General features: G+C 46.8%; 1 protein-coding gene across 2 annotated transcripts in view; it reads left to right on the top strand.

Annotated features, from left to right (window-relative positions):
- Positions 1-23638, top strand: part of PPP4R2 (protein phosphatase 4 regulatory subunit 2) — a 110975-nt gene that overhangs the window by 65015 nt on the left and 22322 nt on the right. For both annotated transcript variants that reach the window (XM_086939401.1, XM_086939402.1), the window contains exon 5: positions 17211-17248. In XM_086939401.1, the coding sequence (XP_086795527.1) occupies positions 17211-17248 (38 nt within the window). The remainder of the gene's footprint in view (positions 1-17210; positions 17249-23638) is intronic.

The raw sequence follows: 23638 nt of genomic DNA, 5'->3' as shown, positions 1-23638 counted from the left end.
TAAGTAAGTAGCTTTAAGTTAAGTTGGTTTTGCCAAGGTTTGCTTCAAGAATTCTCTCTAAGGGTTTAGTCAACACCATACCTCTGGAATAGAATGCTGGAGCTCTGGTATCTCCTTCAGGGAACTCGATATCCCAGTCACTCGCAAGAGTAGGCTGGAAACGCCGGAGCTGGATTTCTTAGCAGGAGAAAAGACCGCGTCTCTCTCAGCGCGCCGAGGAAGAGGAGGAGGGGCAGCGTCCGCGGGCAGCTTGCATCTGCTGGGCTCTTGCAGGGGACGGCTGTTCAGCTCCTGTGTTCACCACACCATCGTTCGCTCGTTAGCAGCGATAGCAGTAGCGATAGTGTCAGCATTAGCTTGAAAGCGATAGCTTCAGCATAACCGCAGCAGCGATGGTATCATCAGCATTTGCTTAAGGCAACGTTGGTAATATTTATACCTGAAAGGTGCCTTGTTTGACGTAAGTTTTTGGACATAAGACGTCAATAAAGATGGCACTAGAAAGTGATCGTCTATCAGTGCTCATTAGAGTTCTATTACTAATCAAAACATAGCAAGCGGGGCTTTCCCAGGTTGCTGAGTTTTTATCTTGTTGAAGAACTCTGAGTGTTAATCTAGGAATCTTAGATTGTAACTTCTGCTATGTGATTGCACTAATGAGCTGCAAAGGAAGTTGCAGAGAAAGCGATTCTGAAATGTGGCTCTGTTCGTGTGAGGCCAGAGACGAGTTTCTGAATATTGCATTTGATCGGTTATGCCAATATAGGGAACAAATGGATTTATAGCCGTATAGGGGCATAAGGTCACAGTATCGATCAGGGTCCTAGATAAGAACGCGACACCCACTCCACGAATTTATGTCCATCAAATTACTAAAACTAGAGCAATAAGATGCATGTGTAACATTGCCCACCCCAAAATACATATATTAGCATCCAGGTTGAGACTTGGGTTAAGCAGTTTCTAAGCTTTGAGGCTGTAGCACCCTCTTCTTCTGGAATGACGACGATCATTTGGGTGTCGTCAGCGTAATAGACCGCCGACTGACCACAGGCCTGTATACAGTTTAGCAGAGGCGATATGTAGATGTTAAACATAGTCAGCGATAGAGATGATCCCCATGGAACCCAGCACGACAGGGAGAATGATTCAGATTTGAATTAATTTACTTCCACTCTCCGAACCCTATCTTTCAGGAATGAGGGTCCGAGCTACGCCATTCATCCCGAAACACCCTTGGCCGCCTGATAAGGACATCATGGTTAACCTATCAAAAGCGGCGCAGAGGTTGAGAAGGATTAGCTCTGCGCCCCTTCCCCCTCAACCCCCTTGTTGACGACCCTGCAAATTTCTTCAGAGGCTTCCACTAAGGCAGGTTCCGTGGAGCCCTGAGCTCTGAAGCCAAGTTGGACCTGTTTAAGGATTTCATTTGTTCCCCAGAAAATAGTGAGCTCTTTATTCAGTGCCTTTTCAAGGATTACAGCCGGTAAAGGCAATCGAGAAATCAGTCGGCAATTCTTAATATTGGTTGGATCAGATTACGTTTTTGTACTATGGGTAAAACCAATGCTACCTTCCAAGCTATTGGAAAAGTTCCTGATTCTCAGATCTGGTTCAAGAGTTTTGTAAGGTGGAAACCCAATATATTAGGTACCCGATGGCAAATGGACGGGGGCATGGATCATTTGGAGAACACGAATTTGTGGTCCTTATAAGATGCCCAACCTCCTCCTCCAATATCGGGGATTGTTGTACAAACGTTCCTGATGGCATACACTCACTGAAACTGTGTTGTCCGGATTGGCCATCCGAAACAGATTCATGGCAAGGTCAGAACCTCCCTTGTCCATTACCAAAGAGGTCCTCGCAATTCCGTCATAAATATACTGTATTTTGTTAAGAAAGAAGTCTGCATACTATTACAGCTAGCCTAGTCCAGTCTGTAAGGGGGGGCTCCTGTTTAAAATGTGAGAATTGATCGTTTTAAATAGTTCCGATTTTATTTTAGCAGAGAGGAATAGTGGAATTTTTTATCAGGGTGTAATCCTCCTTACAGGTCCTAGCATAATGGCCTTTAGCGACTTGATTGTGCTCCTTTCTCCATATTTGTTCTGCTAGATGACATTTTTGCTTTAGGCATTTTAGTTCTGGGGTATACCATGGAGGAGGGGGTTGCTGACAGTGGATAGCCACATGTTTTTCAGGCGCCAGCTGTTTCACTGTTGAGTCTATCCAATTTAACAAATTACCAGAGGCATTATTAATATTGGGGCGACTGCCAGGACTATTCTTACTCTGGGCAATGGCTCACTTAATCTCCCTGACTGCCCCCAGCGCCTTGAAACCCTTAGGGGTGAGTAGTTTGCGCTTCACAAATATCAGATTTAGATTTGGATTTAGCCATGATTGTTGACCCAGGTTGGCTGTTGGTGGTATGTGAGTCTGATTGCTGACCCTTCTGCTACCTAGTAATATGGTAGCCATGATTGGTGATCAACACACACAATGGGAGGGCCTGAGGAGGTTTTAAGACCAGCAGGGAATGACTCACCTCTATCATAACTAGAAAACACAACAAGCATTTACAATGCAATGGTCTCAGCATTATTAAAGGTAGAGCTATTGGCATTGCTCATGAGATATATATATATATATATATATATATATATATATATCATTGCCAATAGCTTAATCGTTAAATAAATGGCATCGTCATTTACAATGCCAGTAGCTTAATCGCTGGCAAATGCATGACCTATTGCATTTACACCCACACAGAGCCTCACACACAAAGCCACCAACACACACATACAGAGCCACCCACACAGTCATTCACATAGAGCCACCTACACAGAGCCACCCTCACACAGACAGATCCACCCACACATAGAGCCTCCTACAAAAAAAGCTATCCACACAGAGCCACACATACACACACACACAGAGCCACACACACACACAGCGCCACCCACACACAGAGCCACAGCCCCCCCCCCCACACGCACACTGCTTACTGACTATATTGACATTATAACCCTATACAATTAGTTAATGTGTAGAAATTGCTTTTTGGTTACTACATTGTTATTGCTGTTTGATCGTATGCACTTTGTCAAATTGAACTCTTAATTATTTTAGTCTTAACTTCTTGTATGTGTGTCTAAATGTATGTGTTTTATGTATCGGTTCATAGACAGTAATCAAAATAAATCAAAAAAAGATAATTACCAACTATAAGAAATGTAGTTACAAAATAGGGAGCAATTAATAACAATTGTTCCTAGTTTTAGATCATGAAACAAAATTAAATGACTTCATTTAAAAACATTGCACTATCCTTTTTTTTTTAAATAATAAAGAAAAATAGGAGCTATTGTAACAACACATGTAGGTAACCCAAACATTATGAAAATGTAAATGGTACAATGTCATATGTTAGCCAAAGCAACGTCATATATGGATCCCACAGCCATCTACAGTTTGAACAGCCTTTTTGGAATTCGGTTCTACACCGCTACCTTTCACATCACTTAGAGCCAGTCCATAGAACTCATCTCAGCTGATTGCTGCCTATAGCACACGTGCAATGTTTGGTATGTCTCCTGCTGAGAGCTGGCAGAGTAAACACCAGATTACAAATCTGGTGTTTGATGCTTTGCCGTGGCAATAGTGGAGGGAAAGTTGTTTCTGCTCTGTCGAGTGTCTCTATGAAGAACTAACTTCTCGGCCCTATGGTGCTCAGCAGTGGCTTTCCTTGGGGTGCACAGCGCCAAGTTCACACTTGGCAGGCAGGGAGACGTCCCTCAGCTTTGTGGAGTGACAAAGAGTGCGGACCAGTACAGGGAGTGTTCTCAAAATTAAGAACGCTACCCTATTCTTAATTGGGCCAGGGGGCAGTGCGCAGAGGACAAGTGCACCCTAAATCCATGCACTCTGCTACGACCTCCCCGAACCCTCCCCCGGATGCTCGCGGGGAGCTTTATTGGGGCGCACAGCTTTAAATTAACCACTTAGCGCTTGGGCACGAGCAGCACAGGAACGCTGCCAATCTTCTTAAGGCAAGACTCCTTTACATGGTGACTTTTGGAGCCTCCCTCGCAAAACCCACAGACAAAAGACAAAAAAATGATACATAAAGGAGCCATTTTAACTTGCGTGATCTTGGGAGGGCATGTGAGCTATGTATTCGTATTTCTATGGGATTTGCCAGTAAAGAGTGTTTCCACGTTTATGTTGCAAATCATGAAGCAAATAATTTGATGTATGGGCACACAATACCCCAAGCCACACTATGCATTATTAAAACGACAAAACGTGCAAATAAAAATGCTGCAAAACGAACCGACTGCAGTTATAGTGTTCAGATCCGTCGTGTGCAGAGGAGCAATAACGCACAATTTACCGTACGATAAATGGAAATAAAAAGAATCATACGAGAAATGGGAAAATACACCTACTTCCCCGCCTTGTGCTTTTTGAGAGGTTCAACGTCTGTTTCGTGGTTCAAAATGCAACTGAAAGACAAGCGCTCCCTCTTTACAAAACTAGAACGAGAAACACCACAGCGCCCTAGCTTTAATGTCCAGGTACCAATGCGCCTAAAACTGTGGCCGCGTCTTCATTTTTCCCACGTTTCCCTAGCTTTAATGTCCAGGTACCAATGCGCCTGAAACTGTGGCCGCGTCTTCGTTTTTTCCACGTTTCCCTAGCTTTAATGTCCAGGTACCAATGCGCCTGAAACTGTGGCCGCGTCTTCGTTTTTTCCGCGTTAGTTGTATTATTTTTTTTTTGTTCCCGCTGACCTGAAAATCTCATTTGCTGTCACTGGTGTCGGAACCTAAAATAAGAATTCTTCCTTTAGTGAGCCCCATAATAAATATGCATACACACACACCAGGGTGCAGTTGTAACGTAAACACCTTGTAATGTAAATGCACTTTATAGAGAATGGGTTTTACTGGCTGAGAGTTGAAAGGAGTGTTAGGGAAGGGGTGGAAAGAGGAAAACCGCGGACTCTTAAAATGAAATGTACCCTGACGACAGTAAACTCCCTGCAGTGAACAATAAACGTGTTATGTACGTGTGTGCGGGTCGTCTTACAATTCACCCTTTCAAGGCAGTGTTACACAGCTGGGTTAATGCAAGCGCCTCGGCCGACGTAGCGCATGTGTAATATTGGATGGCGATTTGATGTTTGCAACCTTTTAAACGATCAGACACTATACCTCATTACATCATTCATGTATAATGTGTGCATTATTTACTTTATATGACCAACCCATGCTGAACATACAAAGTCTTTTTCCATTTAGAATAAGGTTTGGATAATAAAATTCATGTGCGGATTTGCTGTGTTGAATACGATAACGTGCTTTATATAGCGCTTCAATTGTACTTTCCAGTGTACCTAATATAATGGTACTATATCTTATGCCGGCAAGAGAGGGGGGGGGGGGGGGTGGTCCTTTCGAGGCTTCGAAATAACAGATGCTATGGGTCCGTGGTTAACTCGCTGAGCTTTCGTACAAGCTCAACTGGCTAAGCGAAAAGAAATGACAGCAGTTCTGCCTATTCCCGTCTGGATCACCGACAAACTCTTTTAATAGGATTCCAAGATGCCCCAGTGTGTGTTGGCATCTGGCTGCTGCTGGGACGCTCTGTGGCACAATTCACTGGTTTACCCTTTGAATGAGGGCTGTTTCCCAGCTGTCTTTGCTTTATTTCTTTCTACACACCTCCCACTCTTGTATGCGTCTCCTCCTTCTGTATTGCAGCAGAGTCCCAGGTCTCCTGAGTGTTTGAAGCCAATCGACGTTTGTCAGCCTGTCATCTCTTCTACACCCCGATCCCTTGCCCATCAACTGTGAACGTCCCCCCGCCCCCACCTCCCATTTATTCTATCAGACTATTGATGACCTTGTTCACTTTGTGACCAGGCGATCCAACTTGTACTCCCGGCTTCTCCACAGTGTGTAATCTTGAGCAAGCCTTGACTGGGTTCCACACTTTGCCAGCGCAGCCGGAGTTATACGCAGCACAAGGGCTCTTTGCAGCCTTAAATCCGGTTCAACAACTAAGTATTAACAAGACTCACAAAGACGAGCCATTTCTCCTGCTCCTGCCAGAGGCGGCGGCTGTCAGGGAGTGTGGTCTGTGATCCGTCTGCAGTGCACCCCCCCCCCCCCCCCCCCCCGAAACTCAACGTCCTCTAGGGAATGAATGCTGGTGTGGCGGGGGCACGGGTATTGTAATGGAAGGTCAGACCCCCGATGAGCAAAGGATGTGAAAGGAAAAATGGGATACGTAGGCGACTTTGATGTGGCACAAGCAGAGAAGCTCTAGGTTTCTGTGGGAACTGAGATTAACTGCACACTCGACGGGACAAACGGCTCACAGGACAAAGGGAAACCTAGAAAGCAAACACAAAAAGAGAAAAGTAAGCAAAAAATACGAAGTGGCTTACCTGCCGGTCCTTGCATCACGGAGAAAGCGGGACGGCCACTACTGCAAACGGAGCTCACGGGCACACCGGGAAAAGGGGTCCATACACGATGGCATGGTGACGCTAACAAATCGGACGGGACAAACAGGACACATCGGACGGGACAAACAGCTCACAGAACACAGGGAAACACAGAAAGCAAACACTTAAAAAGAGAGAATGTAAGCAAAAAAAACAATATGGCTTACCTGCCGGTCCTTACATCACGGAGAAAGCGAGACGATCCTCATGGGAAGACCAAACAAATAATGGCAGACACAACGTTCCAAATTTTTTGGATTTGGAGCGTGTTTGGTGTTCTCAGAATGGGCGTGGCCTAAAAGTGGAAAGAAGAACACCGAACACACCTCTAAATCCGAAAAGGACGGAGCCTATTCGGAGGGACAGCTCTCTCCTCCAATGGCTGGCCTCCGTTTAGGAAGCCAGCCAATGGGAGAGAGGCAAAAGCAGAGGCGGGACAAATAGTCCACACTAAAACATTAAATCTCGGTACTTCCGGTTGTGCCTTCAGCAGACTGGATATTACCTCGACCAAAAAATGGCCCCTGGGTCTGGATAGTAAGAGTAGAGTGCCTGAGTGTCCCTTTTACAGGACTGTTTCCCTCACCCACCCTTAGGGGCATGCTTCATCATCGGGTATTCTCCTCGCACTGCGAACCTAGTCAGTGTTGGCTACAACCCCAACACTGAGAGGGAGGAGCTCAGGCATGTTTTATTTGTAAGGAAGTAGAGGTATCCTAAAACCTATAGATGGATGAACAGGGTATGGTGAGAAGGAAGGAAAAGAGTATGTGAACTAAAATTAACTCCTGCCAACAAATCTTTTAGAGCATCCAGAGGTCAGGATTAAAAAATATCAAGGCTATGACAGGAGGTTATTGAACCTGTAATAGAAACGTGGGGATCGACTTGTTTCAGCCTTTTAACCTCCGTAGAGGTTAAAAGGCTTTAGGACTGACATACAACTAGCAAAAAGGTAAAAAATTCCACCGAAACCAGGCTCCATAATTGGAAAGGTTTATACACCCAGTGGCTGGAGTGGTTCGTCACTCAGGCGTAGTATCCACTGGTGAGTGTGCTCCCCAAAAAGAGACAGTGTTAAGTTTGTTTACACATCAACTTATCGCACTCGTGGGACAAAAGAACAGACTTCAGCATAAATTGTTCAGTACCGAACCCATTATTAGACTATGTGCCTAATCAACCCATAAAACGATTGACTGTGAATACAGCTTAGCTGTGTTTCGGGTGAACCGAAGACACCTGATCCTCAGCACAAACTCTAGGTGGCATCCAATTCCTATTTGAAAACATAAGTGGGGCTAAAGGTTTGACTGTATTGCACAGTCCTAAAATGGCACAATGTACACAGGTGACTTAAAACACAGAAAAATACTCTGTTGGTGAACCTGCTCAGAAAAATTTATATCTGAACAGAGAAAGTAGATACCGTGTAAATTTAAGAAAAAAACGTGGTGTACATTGATAAAAAAATAACAGGAGTATTGACTTGTCAGTAAATTCTGATAAACTGCATCAAACTGGTCGGTTCCGACCCATCAGGGAAGGGAAGTCATGTTCATAAAGGTGGCAGAAACAATGATTCAACCAACATATAAAATAATCCAGACAATAAACCATGTAGGTTACAACCGGCAAAAAACAAGGACCTGATCACGAATGCAAAGAAAGCAGAGACTCCCTGTCTTAGTAAAGTTGATGACAGATGAGACGTGACTAGTGTTATCAGGAAAGGTCCCGGAGTCGGTAGATACGTTTGCTAAACACTTGAGGCAAAAGGTTCCCTCACGGAGTATCAGCTGGTCTAGGCTGCTGCGAGGGGAACGCAGCGCTGTTTTTAGATCAGCAATAACCTAGTACAGAAAGTGAGACTAGTTAGAAAGAACTTCCAAGTACAAAACAAAAAGAGCATAACAAATACCTGTGCGAACAGATACCCAGAGCGTAGATTTGCGCCTCGAAAGGGAGGCTGTTTCTGACAGCGTCTCATCTTTTCTCTTCCTGTTTGCGAGCAGGCACCGCCAACGTAGACCCGTCAGGAAGACAGACTGTCTACCTCGGCAGCAAATGCCTGTTACAACGCGGTTGTGCTCAACAAAGGAGTTCTGGGAGATGTAGTGTAACCTCTCTGTATGTCTGCCAGAAATCCTACATATGCTAGGAAAATAGCCTCAACTAAAGTTTAGTGACAGAGTTAAAAATACATGACTGGTCTTAGCTTAAATTTATACCTATTGCACCATATGGGTCCCATGGCTGCTCAATGAGAGCATGCAGAGTATTTATTATATAGGTGTGAAGTAGATTATATGGGACATAAACAATTTTTACTTGCACTAAGCAGGTTTAGTATGTTTAGTTACAACCATTTTAATGCACACTGTGTTGTCGTTCATCGAGCAATCAATCAGTAAGGATCTTTTCGCGTGATGTCTTGGAGTCTAAATGGGAGACAAAACCCAGATATATCATTTTTGTCATAACCTGGACTGACAGGTATACAGTCTAGTGTTGTCTTGATGTTAGGCCCTCAGTCAGAACGAGTGATGTTCAGTTTCAGGCTGAGATAGGCTCAGATTTTACCCTGTCAGGACGAATGATATCCTACGGTTACGGACGGGATAGATCCACCAGGGAATCTCATCATTAAGGCCTGAGCAATCGCTGCGTAATCTGAATACCCAGCATTGTTCCTTTCTAAACCGATATTGTGACATGTTTGAAATCGGTTGGGAAGTGATCAGTTTACCTAGAACTGTCTATTTAAGTTCATTAACGTCATGTTCCATCTCTTGAAAGTGTGCAGTTAGTTTAGTAACCTGTTTTTTGCTACGGATATCAATCAATCGGATGCTTATTGAATGCAACTACTCACCCGTAAGGGTCTCAAGGCGCTGGGGAGGAGGGGAGGTGCAGGTTCCAGTCCATCATGGGGGAGGTCCATTGAAGAGCCATGTTTTGAGGTTTCTCGTGAAGATGGGGAGTGATGTAGTCTGTCTGAGGTGGAGCGGTAGGGCCTTCCAGGCTATGACCGCGAGGAAGGAGGAGCGGCCTCCCTATCTGGTCTTCCTGGCGCGGGGTACCTCGGCGTAGGAGAGCCGTGCTGATCGTAAGGCCCTGTGTAGTGCGTGGAATTTTAGTCAGCTGTTCAGGTATGCTGGTCCGGTGTTGTGGAGGGATTTGTGCGTGGGTAAAAATCTTGAAGGTGATTCTAGACTTGATGGGGAGGCAGTGGAGTGTGCGCAGGTGCTGGGAGATGTGGCAAGTTCAAGTTCGAGCATTTGTATAGCGCACTACTCACCCAGAGGGTCTCAAGGCGCTAGGGGAAGGGGTTCATTATTTGTCGAATAGCCAGGTTTTAAGTTCTTTTCTGAAGGAGATGTGGTTCTGAGTAAGGCGGAGGTGGGTGGGGAGTGAGTTCCAGGTCTTGGCAGCCAGGAAGGAGAAGGATCTGCCACCCATGGTGGATTTCCGGATGCGCGGGACTGCGGCGAGGGCTTGATTGGACGATCTTAGTTGGCGGGTGGGTTTGTAGAAGGACAGTTGAGTGTTGAGGCATTCGGGTCCTAGCTTGTAGAGGGCCTTGTGTGCGTGGGTGAGAAGGCGGAAAGTAATTCTTTTGTTGACAGGAAGCCAGTGGAGGTCTTTTAGATGTCCGGTGATGTGATCTTGGCGCGGGATGTCTAATATGAGTCTCGCTGACGCGTTCTGGATGCGCTGAAGTTTTTTCTGTAATTTTGCTGTGAATCCGGCGTAAAGTGTGTTACCATAATCCAGTCGACTCGTGACCAGTGTGTGGGTGACAATCTTTCTTGTCTCGAGGGGGATCCAGCGGAAGATCTTTTTGAGAATGCGAAGTACGTTGAAGCAGGACGACGAGACGGCGTTGACTTGTCTGGACATCAAGAGAGCGAAGTCTAGGATGAAGCCAAGGTTACGTGCATGGTCTGTGGGTGTGGGTGCTGTGCCCAGAGCGGAAGGCCACCAAGAGTCGTCCCAGGCTGAGGGGAAGATCCTAGGATGAGCACCTCCGTTTTGTCTGAGTTGAGTTTAAGGCGGCTATGTTTCATCCATTCGGCTACTTCTTTCATGCCTTCGTGAAGATTGGTTTTGGCGGTGTTGGGGTCTTTGGTGAGGGAAAGGATTAACTGGGTGTCGTCGGCGTAAGAGATGATGTTGTGTTGACGCGCGATGGAGGCGAGGGGACTCATGTAGACGTTGAAGTGAGTGAGGATCCTTGAGGTATGCCGCAGATGACTTCGGTGGCCTCTGAGTAGAATGGGGGAAGTCGGACTCTTTGAGTTCTCCCAGCGAGGAATGAGATGATCCAGTCCAAGGCTTTTCCTTGTATGCCGATGTTGCTGAGGCGATTTATAAGGGTGCTGTGGCAGACTGTGTCGAAGGCGGCGGATAGGTTTAGTAGGATGAGGGCCACTGTTTGTTCGTTGTCCAGGAGTGCTCGGATGTCGTCGGTCGCTGCAATGAGGGTGGTTTCGGTGCTGTGTTTGGCTCGAAACCCGGATTGAGATGGATCAAGGGAGTTGTTGGATTCAAGGAAGGCGGCGGGCTGGCTGTTGACTGCTTTCTCGATGACTTTGGCCGGGAATGGGAGGAGGGATATGGGTCGGTAGTTTTTAAGTTCAGAGGGGTCTGCTGTGGGTTTCTTCAGAAGGGCGCTGAGTTCGGTGTGTTTCCAGCTTTCTGGAAAGGTGGCAGAGTTGAACGAGCAGTTGATGACATCACGGAGATGGGGTGCGATAATGGAGTCAGCTTTGTTGAAGACGTGGTGGGGGCAGGGGTCAGAAGGCGAGCCAGAGTGGATTGAGTTCATGAGGCGAATGGTGTCTTCAGTGGTGATTGGGTTCCAGGCGCTGAGGTTGTTAGTTGGCGGAGTAGGATCTGAGGGGGGAGGGGAGGGTTGATCGCTGGGAGAATTCTCGAAGCTGTTGTGGATGTCGGCGATTTTGTTGTAGAAGGAGGATAACGCGTCTCAGAGGTCTTGGGAAGGGGTGATGTCGTTAGATGCTGCGGTGGGGTTGGTAAATTCTTTGATGATGATGAAGAGTTCCTTGCTGTTTTGAGTGTTGTTGTCGAGACGATCCTTGAATGCTGATTTCTTGGCGGATCGAATCAGTTGGTGGTGTTTGCGGGTGGCTGTCTTGAGGGAGGCCATGTTGTCTGAGGTTGGGTTTTTTTCTCCAGATCTTCTCCAGGGTGCGGCATAGCTTCTTGGATTTTTTAAGTTAATCATTGAACCAGGGAGCCTTTTTGCTGGCTGATTTCATCTGGTGCTTTTTCAGGGGTGCTAATTCGTCAGCACTGTGGGTAATCCATTGCCTGAGGTTGGTGGCCGCTTGGTCTGGGTCCATTGAGAGGGTGGGAGGGTTTTGGTTGAGTGATGTGAGGAGTTGGTCGGTGGTGATTTTGTTCCAGTTTCTCCGAGGAATAGGTTGTGGACGGTTGTGGGTCAGGGTGGTTCTGTAGCTGAAGTGAACACAGCTGTGATCCGTCCAGTGGAGAGCTGTAGTGCGATCGAAGGAGATGTGCTTGCTGGAGGTGAAGATAGGGTCGAGCGTGTGTCCGGCTACATGGGTGGGGGTGTCAACAAGTTGTTTGAGTCCGAGATTGGCCAGGTTGTCCAGAAGGGTGGTGGTGTTGCTGTCGTGTTTGTTTTCAAGGTGGTAGTTGAGGTCTCCTAGAAGGATGTAGTTCTCGGAGGCGAGTGCGTGTGGGATGACGAAGTCCGTGATGTCATCGCTGAATTGAGTGCGGGTACCTGGAGGCCTGTAGATGAGGGTGCCTCTAAGTGTGGTCCTGGGGTCGGTGTGGATCTGAAAGTGGAGATGTTCGGCGGTTGCAAGATTGTCGTCGGAGCTGGTTGTGATTTTGGTGGTGTTTCTGTGGATGATGGCGATGCCTCCTCCTGTTTGATTGGTGCGGTCTTTTCGGATAATCTTGTAAGTGTCCGGAATGGCTATGGCGATGTCGGGAGCTGATGATGTGTTCATCCATGTTTCAGTAAGGAAGGCGATGGCAGGTGACGCAGTGACGAGTAGGTCCCAGATTTCTGTTGCATGTCTGTGGACCGAGCGGGTGTTGAGCAGGATGCACTTTAGGCGGTTAGTCGGAATTGTGTTTGGGGGACGTGGATTTGGTGAGGGTTCTGAAGCAGTTGAACTTGCAGGAGAGGCAGGCGAATGGGCCGTGGGTACGTCCTGGAGTAGCTTCGCAGCATAGTGGTGTACGTCCGGGGTTGAGGGCGAGTAGCGGCATCATATGTGGGTCTAGAGGGTTGGGAGCGGCGGGGACCAGGGGGACAGGCGCTGGGCGCGGTTCAGGCGCGGACGGGCGTAGACGGGCTTACCTTTGGCGCGGCTGTAGCGCATGACCGCTGCGCGTAGGTTCATCTGTCCTTAAATGGATAGTGGAGGGGGGCGGAGCGTGGGAGGGTCAGCTGGGAGGCGGGAGCGGGGAGGAGACACGGGGCCCAGGTAAACAACAACAGCAAAATGGCGGTAGGGTAGCGCTAAACAGAGCAGGGGCACAGTCGCCGATCCAAAATAGCAATAATCTGCACAAAGCGCTAATTAATTAATTATTTTCCCGCAATGCAGGACCAATGAGCAAAGATAGATAAATATCTCAAAACGATACCAGGCGCTATGATTTCGCCGAGGCGCTCTAGTTGGTGCTTCTTCGGTGGTAAAGAGTCTCGGGACAGGCAGGGGTGCGAGTGGGAGCGACCGCTGACATGTAGATCCAGACGGTCACAGAGGCAGATGAGGACGGGGCTACAGACCTATACTCGTGTGTGGGAGGGTCAGCTGGGAGGCGGGAGCGGGGAGTAGACACGGGGCCCAGGTAAACAACAACAGCAAAATGGTGGTAGGGTAGCGCTAAACAGAGCAGGGGCACAGTCGCCGATCCAAAATAGCAAACTGCGTTTGAAAGCAGACATTGGTTCTGTAGTGTAGTTCCTATATTCCCAATAGGCTCTGCGCATTGGAATAACATAAACGATAGTTTAGACGTAGGACTGAGGTCGACTAGGTCTCTATTGAATATGTTAGACTTAATTGTGTGTGCCAGCTAGCTCAGAGGTCACTAGAAACTTTCTCGAGTAAACAAGGTGTTTAGCTTTCCTAAACAGACAAGAAGGGATTCGCTTCTGACAACCGCATAAACATGACAACTTTGCTCCCTCCAGAATAAGGACTATACCTCCAGAGTCGCGGAAACAATAGATAGCTATTTTACTCAGTCAATCGTGCATGCTTAGTTTCACCAGGCGTGCAGAGAAATAGAGAGAAAGGCGTTTTCAATAAAAGGGTTATTTATTGAGCAGTCTTCTTTCTCATGCAAGAGAAATGAATTGCCACAATTGCAATACTTGTCATGAAGTAAAGTGCGTACAGTAAAAGGAGTATTATGAAATAATACCGTAAAACCATTTATATGGTTTCTAAGCCATAAGATACTTAAAATGGATAAAATACATACAATGATAAAATTACTAAACGCACTCGACTGGTGTTTCTGAGATACGCCTAACCCAGTGTACCTAACCTAAGCCTAGTACGTGGGAAGGAGTAGATGAGTTAGTTTTTGCCAAGAATCTGAATCAAGAAGTTGCTATGGGTCTAATCAGCTCTGTACCTTAGGTATAGACTGAAGGAGGTCTTGTATCTCTCTCTCAAGACTCGATCTCCCAGCGACCCGCAAGGGTGACCGGAAAACACTGGAGCTGGATTTCTCGGCAGGAGACAAGTCAGCGTCTCTCTCAGTGCGTCAGCAGGGAGGGTCGGCTTCCTTCTGCACTCTCATCAGCAGGGCGTCTGGCAAGTAGATAGCCGATCTGCTCCAAACCACCGTGTGTTGCTTAAGGCAGATGCTGGTATATTTATACCTGGAAGGTGCTGAGTTTGACGTAAGGTTGGACATAAGAAGTCACTAAGAACTGGCAGATCTTTCAGGACTCCAGGAGTTCTAGGACAAATCAAAACAGAAGCAGGGGGAATTCCCGGGCTGCTGGAGGCTTGGTTTGTTTAAGAACGCGTTGTGCTTTCTAGGAGTCTATGGGAGTAGCCTTGCCGTATTTGGACTGCATTGGCTATGACTTTATAAGGATATGATTTGTTATAACCACATAAGGGCATAAATCGGGAATGTCTTAATTAGGGTCCTAGATACATTCACAACAGTTCGAGCAGCGAGTGTGAACCTTTGTTCAGACTTTATCTGTTTTTGGTAATGGATTTCTGGACCAAACTTGACATGCTGCTAAAGGTAATGAGACAAATCAGTCTGTCGATCAATTCTTTGAGGGCGTGCTTCTAGTAGAGCTTCTCGGTTGTTATTCCTGGCTCTTTTTCAGATTTCTTATTCCGGGTCCGTGGATATTGACAGTCCATCAATTGGCGTTCTAGGGTTGCTGCTTGGCTTTTGTATTTATCCAGATCTGTACAATTGCGTCTAAACCGTAAAAATTGGCCAAATGTCAGATTATCCCTCAGGGATTTAGGGTGGTAACTTGACTAAAATGGCAGTTTTTTGTTGTAGGTTTTTTGTAGAGCTGGGTGTGTAGTGTTCCTTGGGAAGCATAGATCAAAAGGTCTAGGAAAGGGAGGCTTACTTGGCTAAACTCGTAGGTGAATTTCAGATAAGCCTCGCAACTATTGAGCCACTGATGAAAAAAGAGTTCTTTCTTGCAGTGCCACGCCATATTACCAAAATATCATCAATATAACGCTTCCAAAGGACAATGTTAGATCGAAAATGGTTGGTGGAAGTTAAGATTGTCTGTCTATCAAAAAAGCATATAGATTCGCCAGAATGGGGGCGAATGTGCTGTCAATTGAAGTCCCCGAAATCTGCACTTAGAGACTGTCCTCAAATTGAGAGAAATTTTATTTTATTGCGAGTGGGGCACATTCCATGCAGAAGGAAACAGGTGTTCTAGTATTAAGTTCTCTGGATCTCAATAAGGCATCAATCGTGGACAGGGTGTGGTCCTGAGGAATGAGGGTACAAAGGGACTCCACCTCAAAGGATACAAGGAAGTCTGTTTCCGTATTGAATTCCACATCTTTCAGGGCACATAAAACATCTATAGAATCTTGTAGATAGGTCAACAAAATAGTCAACAAATATGGAAAATGTCTCCAGGAGGGGTCCTGTTCCGGATATGATTGGGCGACCCAGAGGAGGTCTTTAATTCTTATGAATTTTAGGCCAAACATAGAAATAAGAGGTGATAGGCTTTGTGTTAACCAAAAAGTCACACTTCCAACAGAGTTGTCTTGGGCATTAATCTCTATAATATGTCCATGGTGACAGTGCCCCGCTTTAATCAGCTGGTTTAATTGTTATGGATCCATCCATGCTCAGGTTATGGAGTGCTTCTTGTTCAATTTTGGACAGATTTCGATACAGAGAATGATTAGTTCTGCAGCCAAGATTAAGGTCTTTCATTACGGTCTTCTCAAAGGTAATCACCTCCGGCGGTATGGAATGTGGAGGGGGCATGAACGTGTATCTCTTCCCAAGGCTTGTGTTGGTGGGTTGATCTGTTTATGTAGTTGCTTCTTTGTCGGAGAATAAGAAACTAAGATGGAGCTTCCTAAAAAAGTGTGCAAGTTCCTGATTTATCTGGAACATATCCCCTTGGTGGGTTGGTACAAAGCTGAGCCCTTTGTTCAAAAGTCTTGATTCAATAGTAGTGAGGATGCGTTGGCTCAAATTGACAATCGTGCTGTTTCCCCGCTTTTCCCGTTTGGTGAGTTGTCTTGCTTATGCTCTGTGTGAGTTGTGGAGAAAGAGGTATATTTCAGTGTACTTGGGACTGGCCTCTGGATCATCATCGTCCTTTCTCTAAAAAAGAGGAATTGTAAAAAGGTGGTGGTGGTGGTGGTTGGAAATGTCATGGGTTGATGATATGGAGGCATAGGGTAATTCCATGGTCCGAAAGAGCCACCATTGTTTCTGTTGGTTATCCGCTTTCCTGCTGCCGGAATTCCCCTGCTGTGCGGGAGAATTCGACGCGTGTGCGGTTCACACGGCTCCCGTCCGTCCTCCGCACACGCCCACCCTGACGTCAGACGGCCAGTGGCCGTCCTACGCACGGAAGCGGTTAAAGGTGCAATTATTTCCTCGCCATCTGCCTCCACCTCCTTTTAGTCACAGGTGACCCAGCGGTACCTAGGAATATGGTAGGCCTGATTGGAGGCCCAACATGCTGTTAGTGGCATGTGAGTCTGTGATTGCTGACCCAGCTGGCAGAGTGCCCTGAATGAGCCACGGTTACTGTTCCAGTCAGGAGTTTGCGGCGAGTGAGCCATGTTTGCCGACGCAGCTGGTAGATGTGGTATTGGAGCCATGATTGCTGACCCCACTGGGAGATGGTGATAAACAAGCCTTTGAAGAGTCCTTCCTTTCTGTGATAAAACCTTTCCTTTTGTCTGCTTGTGCGACCCACCCCACAGTTCGTGATAAATGAGCCATTAAGGTAGAAATCTGTTTGAGACCAGTGGCTGCCCTCGTCCCCCCCTACCCCCCGCTAAATTGTTGTCTTGTAGATCACTGTGAATAATGGATTTTTCCTACTGTTAATAACTGTTTTCGTATTCATGGTAATCTTCATTTCCTCATGCAATCTTAAATGACATTGGTTTCCTTTCTGTCCTCCCAGAACGTTATGGTCGTCAGCTGTGTACATCCAACTTCGGAGTAAGTACTAAAACATTTGTATGTGTTTTCCTAAACGATTTTCTTTCCTTGGATCTACTTTTCTGCTGCGCATCCCAGCTGACCCACAGAGGGTAGTGGTGAATGTTACAGCTGCTGTCAGTGGAGTCCATATTGGGAGCAGATTAGTTTCAAAGTATTGCTAGCGTAGCAGAGAATGTGAATCTGGGGAGATTCATGAAGGATTCAGATTATGACGGCAGCAGCCAGTGAGTGGTGAAAGGTGAAAAATGCAATACTTAATATAGGAATGTCACATTTCAACAAGTATTGGTAAAGCCAGTAGGTCTTGCCAATGAGAGCTTTTGGCCTCTGCAATCATTTTTAGCCATAGTGTACAACAGCGTGACTAAAATAATTTTGAAAAGCTCTGGGACGTGGCTAGCTCTAATTTGCTTCTCTCCCCCTTAAGCACAAAAATGGTGGAGTGGGTTGGAGGGACGAGACAACGGGGTGGTGCAGGAGGCAATGGGAAAACACACAGACCACTAAATATGGCCTGCTAAGCAAGCTGGCAGCGAAGGGCGTGCGTTTAAGGGGCTGGGGCAGCAAGCTGCCCATGGGCGGTGGGGCAGCAAGGCTGCCCATGGGCGGTGGGGCAGCAAGGCTGACCATGGGCGGTGGGGCAGCAAGGCCGCCCATGGGCGGTGGGGCAGCAAGGCCGCCCATGGGCGGTGGGGCAGCAAGGCCGCCCATGGGCGGTGGGGCAGCAAGGCCGCCCATGGGCGGTGGGGCAGCAAGGCCGCCCATGGGCGGTGGGGCAGCAAGGCCGCCCATGGGCGGTGGGGCAGCAAGGCTGACCATGGGCAGTCGGGCTGCCATGCTTAGCGGGAGGAGCTGGGGAAACAGACTAGCAACGGAGGGTGGTAAAGGTTGGGGGATCTTATTGTAAAAGGGGGTAGTGGGGAAGCAAGAACTGCAAAGGAAGGTGTGCAGGAAGGAAGCGAGGGCATCTGTAAGGTAATCTCTCCACTGAGAGTATAGCAGTGAAACTTATCGCCTGGTGTAAAATGACTGCATTCCACTACACGCAGTAAAAGTATTAACTAAGACAAAATATTTTCCTAACATTGCTTGTCATAAACATTATCCTTTGATAAAAATGCACATTGACGTTATTTTCCAGTGATTGGAGCAGTTGATAACCTTCAACAGACGTATGCTGATCACCACATCGAAGATGTCTTTAGGAGTCTTAATGTTAAAGTAGTGTTATTCTGCCTTGTGTCGTTTCTAAGAGTTTGGCACATGGCACAGTAGGACAATGTAATTCATTTATTTATTTATTTATTTATTTATAAGATTTCTATAGTGCACAAATACCTTCAGAGATTAAGTGAATTAAATGTTCTAGAAATGAGCAAACCTGTGACCACGAAGGCACAGAGTTTCTTGTGTATTGTAACTCTACAAATACCTTCCTGATTACCCTGTAAATGTTAAATGTACAAATGAATCCAGTAGGGAGTGCCCTGGATGGTTTAACAAGGCCGTGAGCCTGCATTAATGGGACAGTTCACCCTTCTACAGACTCTTGTTTACAAACGGGTGGCACAAACCCTCGTCTCATGAGATGCTTCAGACGGTCCCCTCTGACCAGGTCGTGTTGAGCTGTTACTATCGGCAGCTTCTCGTTGCTGTCGATGGGGCCTCTGAGTACTGCAGCCTCTCCGCAGTGGGTGGGATTTCATCCTGATTGAAAGGAAGTTTGCAGGGGCTGAATGTGAATAGGCGCTCAAGGTGTACGGGCAGTGTGGCTTCGGAGTGTTCTGTTTTGCACATAGTTTATTTGGTTGGCATCTTCCTGGCTTGGCTGGTAGTCCACTGAGTCAAGTCTTTGGGTCTGTTGCTGGGTGCAGTTGTTGCGGACATGCGTGCATCCTCGATTGTTGGAATGGCGCTTTGCTTGGGCATGCTCTTGAGGTCTGTGCTGCCCACGGTGTGTTGTGGATTGGGTGTGCGCTTCAAAGATGCCTGGTGTCATTGGGTGTATTTTTTTCTGATGGGTCGCCCGATGCCACAAGGGCCTTGTGACCGCTGCTTCAGTAGCCTGAGTTGTGTTCTGTCATTGCAGGGTGGCATCTGTCTGTCCTTTTCCGCTGTTCTGATTACATGAGGGTGCTTTTAGTATTTATAATACGACGTGGCTGATTTTTGGTGCCGGGGCATGTTTAGGGTGGTCTTGTGTCTTCGGCTGTGGTGTAGGTGGTGTGGTATTTTGATTTGGTTATTGGTGTTGTTACAGCACATTGTCATCTGTATTACATTTTATGCTGTGTTGTTTGCATGTGTGCTTAGTGTTGGCTGATTTTAGTGCAGAGGCATGGATAGTTATGTCTTGTATCTCTAATGGTGTTGGTGTTCGGTTTGCGATTACTGATGCTCTGTTGCAGCACGTAGGAATCTTTATGGCCTTTGGTGCCTTTGATTTGTTGTGTAAATATTTGTGTTTTGATATCCTGTTAACACAGCACAGTGCCTCGAAGCTTACAGATTTGGATAAGGTGAAAGATATTTGATGAATACACAGAGTAAAATAAGGCCTGCACTGCGATTCAGAGTGGTGGGGTTCTAGTGGCCTGGGAGCATACGTTCTGGGTTGGTTAAAGCAAATTGACTAACATTCAGCTGAAGTCTCACTCTGGGTTGAGTGCCAATAATTAATTTCCAGGTTTACCTTGTTTGTGCCAATGCTTTTCCTATATGTGTATGAGTCGCATGCTAACTCTCTCCTCTCAGCCCTCGCAAGTTTGCAGATATTGCATTGTGCACTTGCCCCTTGCTTGTGCCGGGGTGCTGAGTAATGAGTGCTGAGAGTGCCAGAGTGGCTACAAACTGGAGTGTTTTAAAAAAACGAGGGAACCTAAGAATCACCAGGGACCTGGGGTAATTATTATTTCTAAACCAGAGGTCCCTAATATACTACCATACCAATGTAAAAAAACATTTTGTCATTTAATGAAGGTATACATTTTACCATCTAGAAAAAGGGCGCAAGTGACAAACGTACTTTCTTTAGTGCAGTACAGGTGTGAATAGTTATAAATGTGTGTATCAAGGAATCAAGTACACAGCCTTTTTAGTTCAAATACACAATGCTACAAGAGTCTGCGCTTGATATCAACAACGTTCCGATCCCAAGAGACCATAAGGGATCATAACCAGGACTCTAATGATATGGATCCCAAGAGTTGCAAAAGTGAGAACGAAAATCGAGGAAACCAATCTGAACAAAACAGCAGGGCACAATTTTCCACACGTATTTACAAGTTATATACTGGATTCAGTGTTTTACTTACAATTTGTGACCAGTACTTTTGCAACCTATAAAGCATTTTATAAACCAACCTATATGTGGGTCATAATCTGGCCTACCTCATGAATAGTAATGAAGTAGGTCGCAAGTTACCAGGCCACCATCCCTGTGATGGTCGCCACTCAGTGAGTCTTATCATCAGACCACCTGATCTGTGATCACAATTACTTGAAGCAAACTTTTTTTTTAATGCAGCCTGTTTTCCTTGAAGAAAAATGTTTTGTTTAATTAGCAATGTTCCCGTGGAGCACTGCCTAATTCCCGACAAAGGTTTTGGCATTCACAATGAGAAAAGGTCAAAAGAGGAGCGAATGGTTTACCAACCCTTGTTGGGAGTGGGTAACATTTAAATGTTTTGTGACTGGATTATGGTTGCAAAACATTGATGCTGAATCCGTTTTGGAAGTGAGGCCTAAAGCAGCCTCCAGGGCTTCTAAAATGACTGATGTTTTTCTGCAGTCACAAACTCCAAATTTATAGTTGTGGGTGGAGCTTTGAGGTGCCCCTCTGTTGGCGGCACAGCCGTCTGTCCTCGCTGAAGATACTTGGGGGTGTACACCGGGTCCAAGATTTAACAGGACACTGGGGGAGTTAGATGGGGCTGAGACGGTGGCCTGGGTGACTTCTAAGAGTAAAGGAAAGTCGGTTGTTGAATTTCTTGAATCAAACGGAAAGCAAAGTGACGCCGAGATGGAACTAGGAAATGCACTAAGGTTGAACTTTTCTGCTGCATCATGCCTTTAGGTGTGGAGAGGTGATTCGCAGTGAGAGAAGTGATGGCTGAAAGGTGACAGGAAGCGGTCCTTGCCGGGTAACTGAGCAGGAGGCTTATGATGAACTAAATAAAAGAGACCGGTGAGTAATCCTCGCCCAGTAGAGAGTGGCGTGAGTCCGAGACCGAGTCTCCAACTAGCCCAAGATTGAAACCGCTGAGCAGGAGACTGTTAGGTTGGAGGTCTGTGGGGGTGAGGGACCTGCCCAAGGAGCTTTGCGGTTCCACTTATGCGATAAGGGCTTCCAAAGGAAGCCACTGCTACAAAAGAGACTGCTCTGGAGTCTGGGGTCACAGCCATGCCTTTTCAGTTCGAATTAGAGAAACTTCATACGTTTTTTTTTTCCAGATCCAGCTACGAGGAGGCACCTAAACAATGCTAAGCATGCAAATCTGAAATATTCCAGCTGTCAAACTCCTTGAAGGTCCTTCTCCGTGCAAGATGCTCATGTAATCGGCATTTGTATGGTACACTTCTATAAACGATTTATTGTGCGCTGTTGTAAAGTGTGAACTACATTATCCAAGCATTGCTCTCACACTCTAAAAATCTCTTCCTCTGTGACTACAACATCCATTGGACTAAAAGCGATGACCCTGCTGTCATCCTATTTAATGATAACATGATTGTCACCAATATGACCAAATTGGAATCCACATTTAAGACCCGCTTACTTCTCCCCCGCTCTCTGGCAGCACCACCGATCTAACTAACCACTATAATAACTCCATTCTTGAAGCCCTCGACTAAATTGCTCCAATCAAACTCTAACAACAAAAAAAACAACCCTCCTAAGTCCTGGTTCAATTCCGAACTTAATAATGAAAGAAAGTGGTTGGGTCCGGAATCGTAGTCTTTTCTTTGTTTTTTTTGTTTTGTAGCCCAGGTGGGCGTCTATGTCCCACCTTTTGGTGTATTTCCGGTGACGTCGGCACGGTACCTGCGGAAGCACCCACTCTTGGGCGCCATCTTCAGATTCTTTTTTCCGCGGTTGGGTCTGGATCGTTCCCGAGAGGGCTCCAGACATTTTTGGAGAAAAAGAAGAAAAAAACGCAGTTTTTGGACAAAAAACATTGGGGAAGACTTCAGGAGACTACATCATCGAGGAGATCGACGAAAGAGGGAAGAGAGTTCCAGAACTTCGATTTTTCCATCGAGGAATGCGAGCGCAGGGGGCCCGCTGAACGCAAGAGATGTACAAGACTCCTTTCAAGTTCTGCACGAATTACCACCACAAGTACGCACAGAAGGACCAGCACCTGGTTTGCAACCTCTGCCTACCGGTAGACCACAAGAGCAGCGACTGCTACGTCTGCTCCGCCTTTACGCCGAAAACTCTTCGAGTTCGAGCGAGACAGAGAGTAGCCAACGCCACGATGCAGGGCAAGGGCAGCCTCCATCCCTTGGTCTATCTTCAGACGAAGAAGACAACAACACCGCCGACGAAGACGACGGCTACACGGTCGTAGAGACCGATATTACGAAGACTCCAAAGAAGGTAGGAGACTCTACGGCCCCTAAAGCCCCGAGAGACCAAGAGTCTCGAAAGATCGAGGGAAAATCCTCGAAAGCGCCGGCGCCGAAAGCTTCGGAGCCCGCACCTAAACCCAGGCTCAGCGGATCCTCTGAGAAGGAGTCCCCGGCGCAGAGAGCTGAAGAACAGCTAAAGCAGACGAAAAACGTCTCCAAAAAGGAACGTCCGACGCAGAGGGAGAAGGACCGGAAAAAGGCCCCAGCGCCGAAAATAAGCTCAGCGCCAAAACCTTCGACGTCGAAAATTTGTTCTGCGCCGAAGAGATCGGCCGACCCATTAGACGCAGATCTGGCTGCCGAAATAGTGAAGAAGAGGCGTCTCGAAGCAGAAATGGAAAACATCCTGCAACGAAAAAAGGATTTCGACACCAGGATGAAAGACTACATAATCCCAACCAAGCCCAAGCCACAGGTGCATGAGGTGGTCGAGGAGGAAGAGGATGAAGTCGAACAGTCGGGGAATGTCGAAACATTCGACGAACTGGACAAAGACGAGGCCTTCGACTACTATGAGGAGGACGACGACCGCAGGACGCTCCTGGGTTTGGCGACCTCGGAAAGCCAGGAGTTCGACTGGCAGGATGTCGGCACAGAGAGTCCCGAAGAGAGCGTCAACACTTATCCTTCGAGGCTTCGCCGCCAGATGACATTGGCGTGTACAACACGGTCATCAGGAATGCAGCGGCTGTCTTCAAGGTGAAACTCGACGAAGAGCAGCAGAAGGCTGACTTTCTCCTCGAGACATTGCTC

The sequence above is a fragment of the Lissotriton vulgaris genome, chromosome 9 (assembly GCF_964263255.1).
Source record: "Lissotriton vulgaris chromosome 9, aLisVul1.2, whole genome shotgun sequence".
In the NCBI taxonomy this organism is placed as follows: Eukaryota; Metazoa; Chordata; class Amphibia; order Caudata; family Salamandridae; genus Lissotriton; species Lissotriton vulgaris.
The sequence above is the reverse complement of the archived record's forward strand: the minus strand, read 5'-3'. Positions and strand labels throughout refer to the sequence as shown.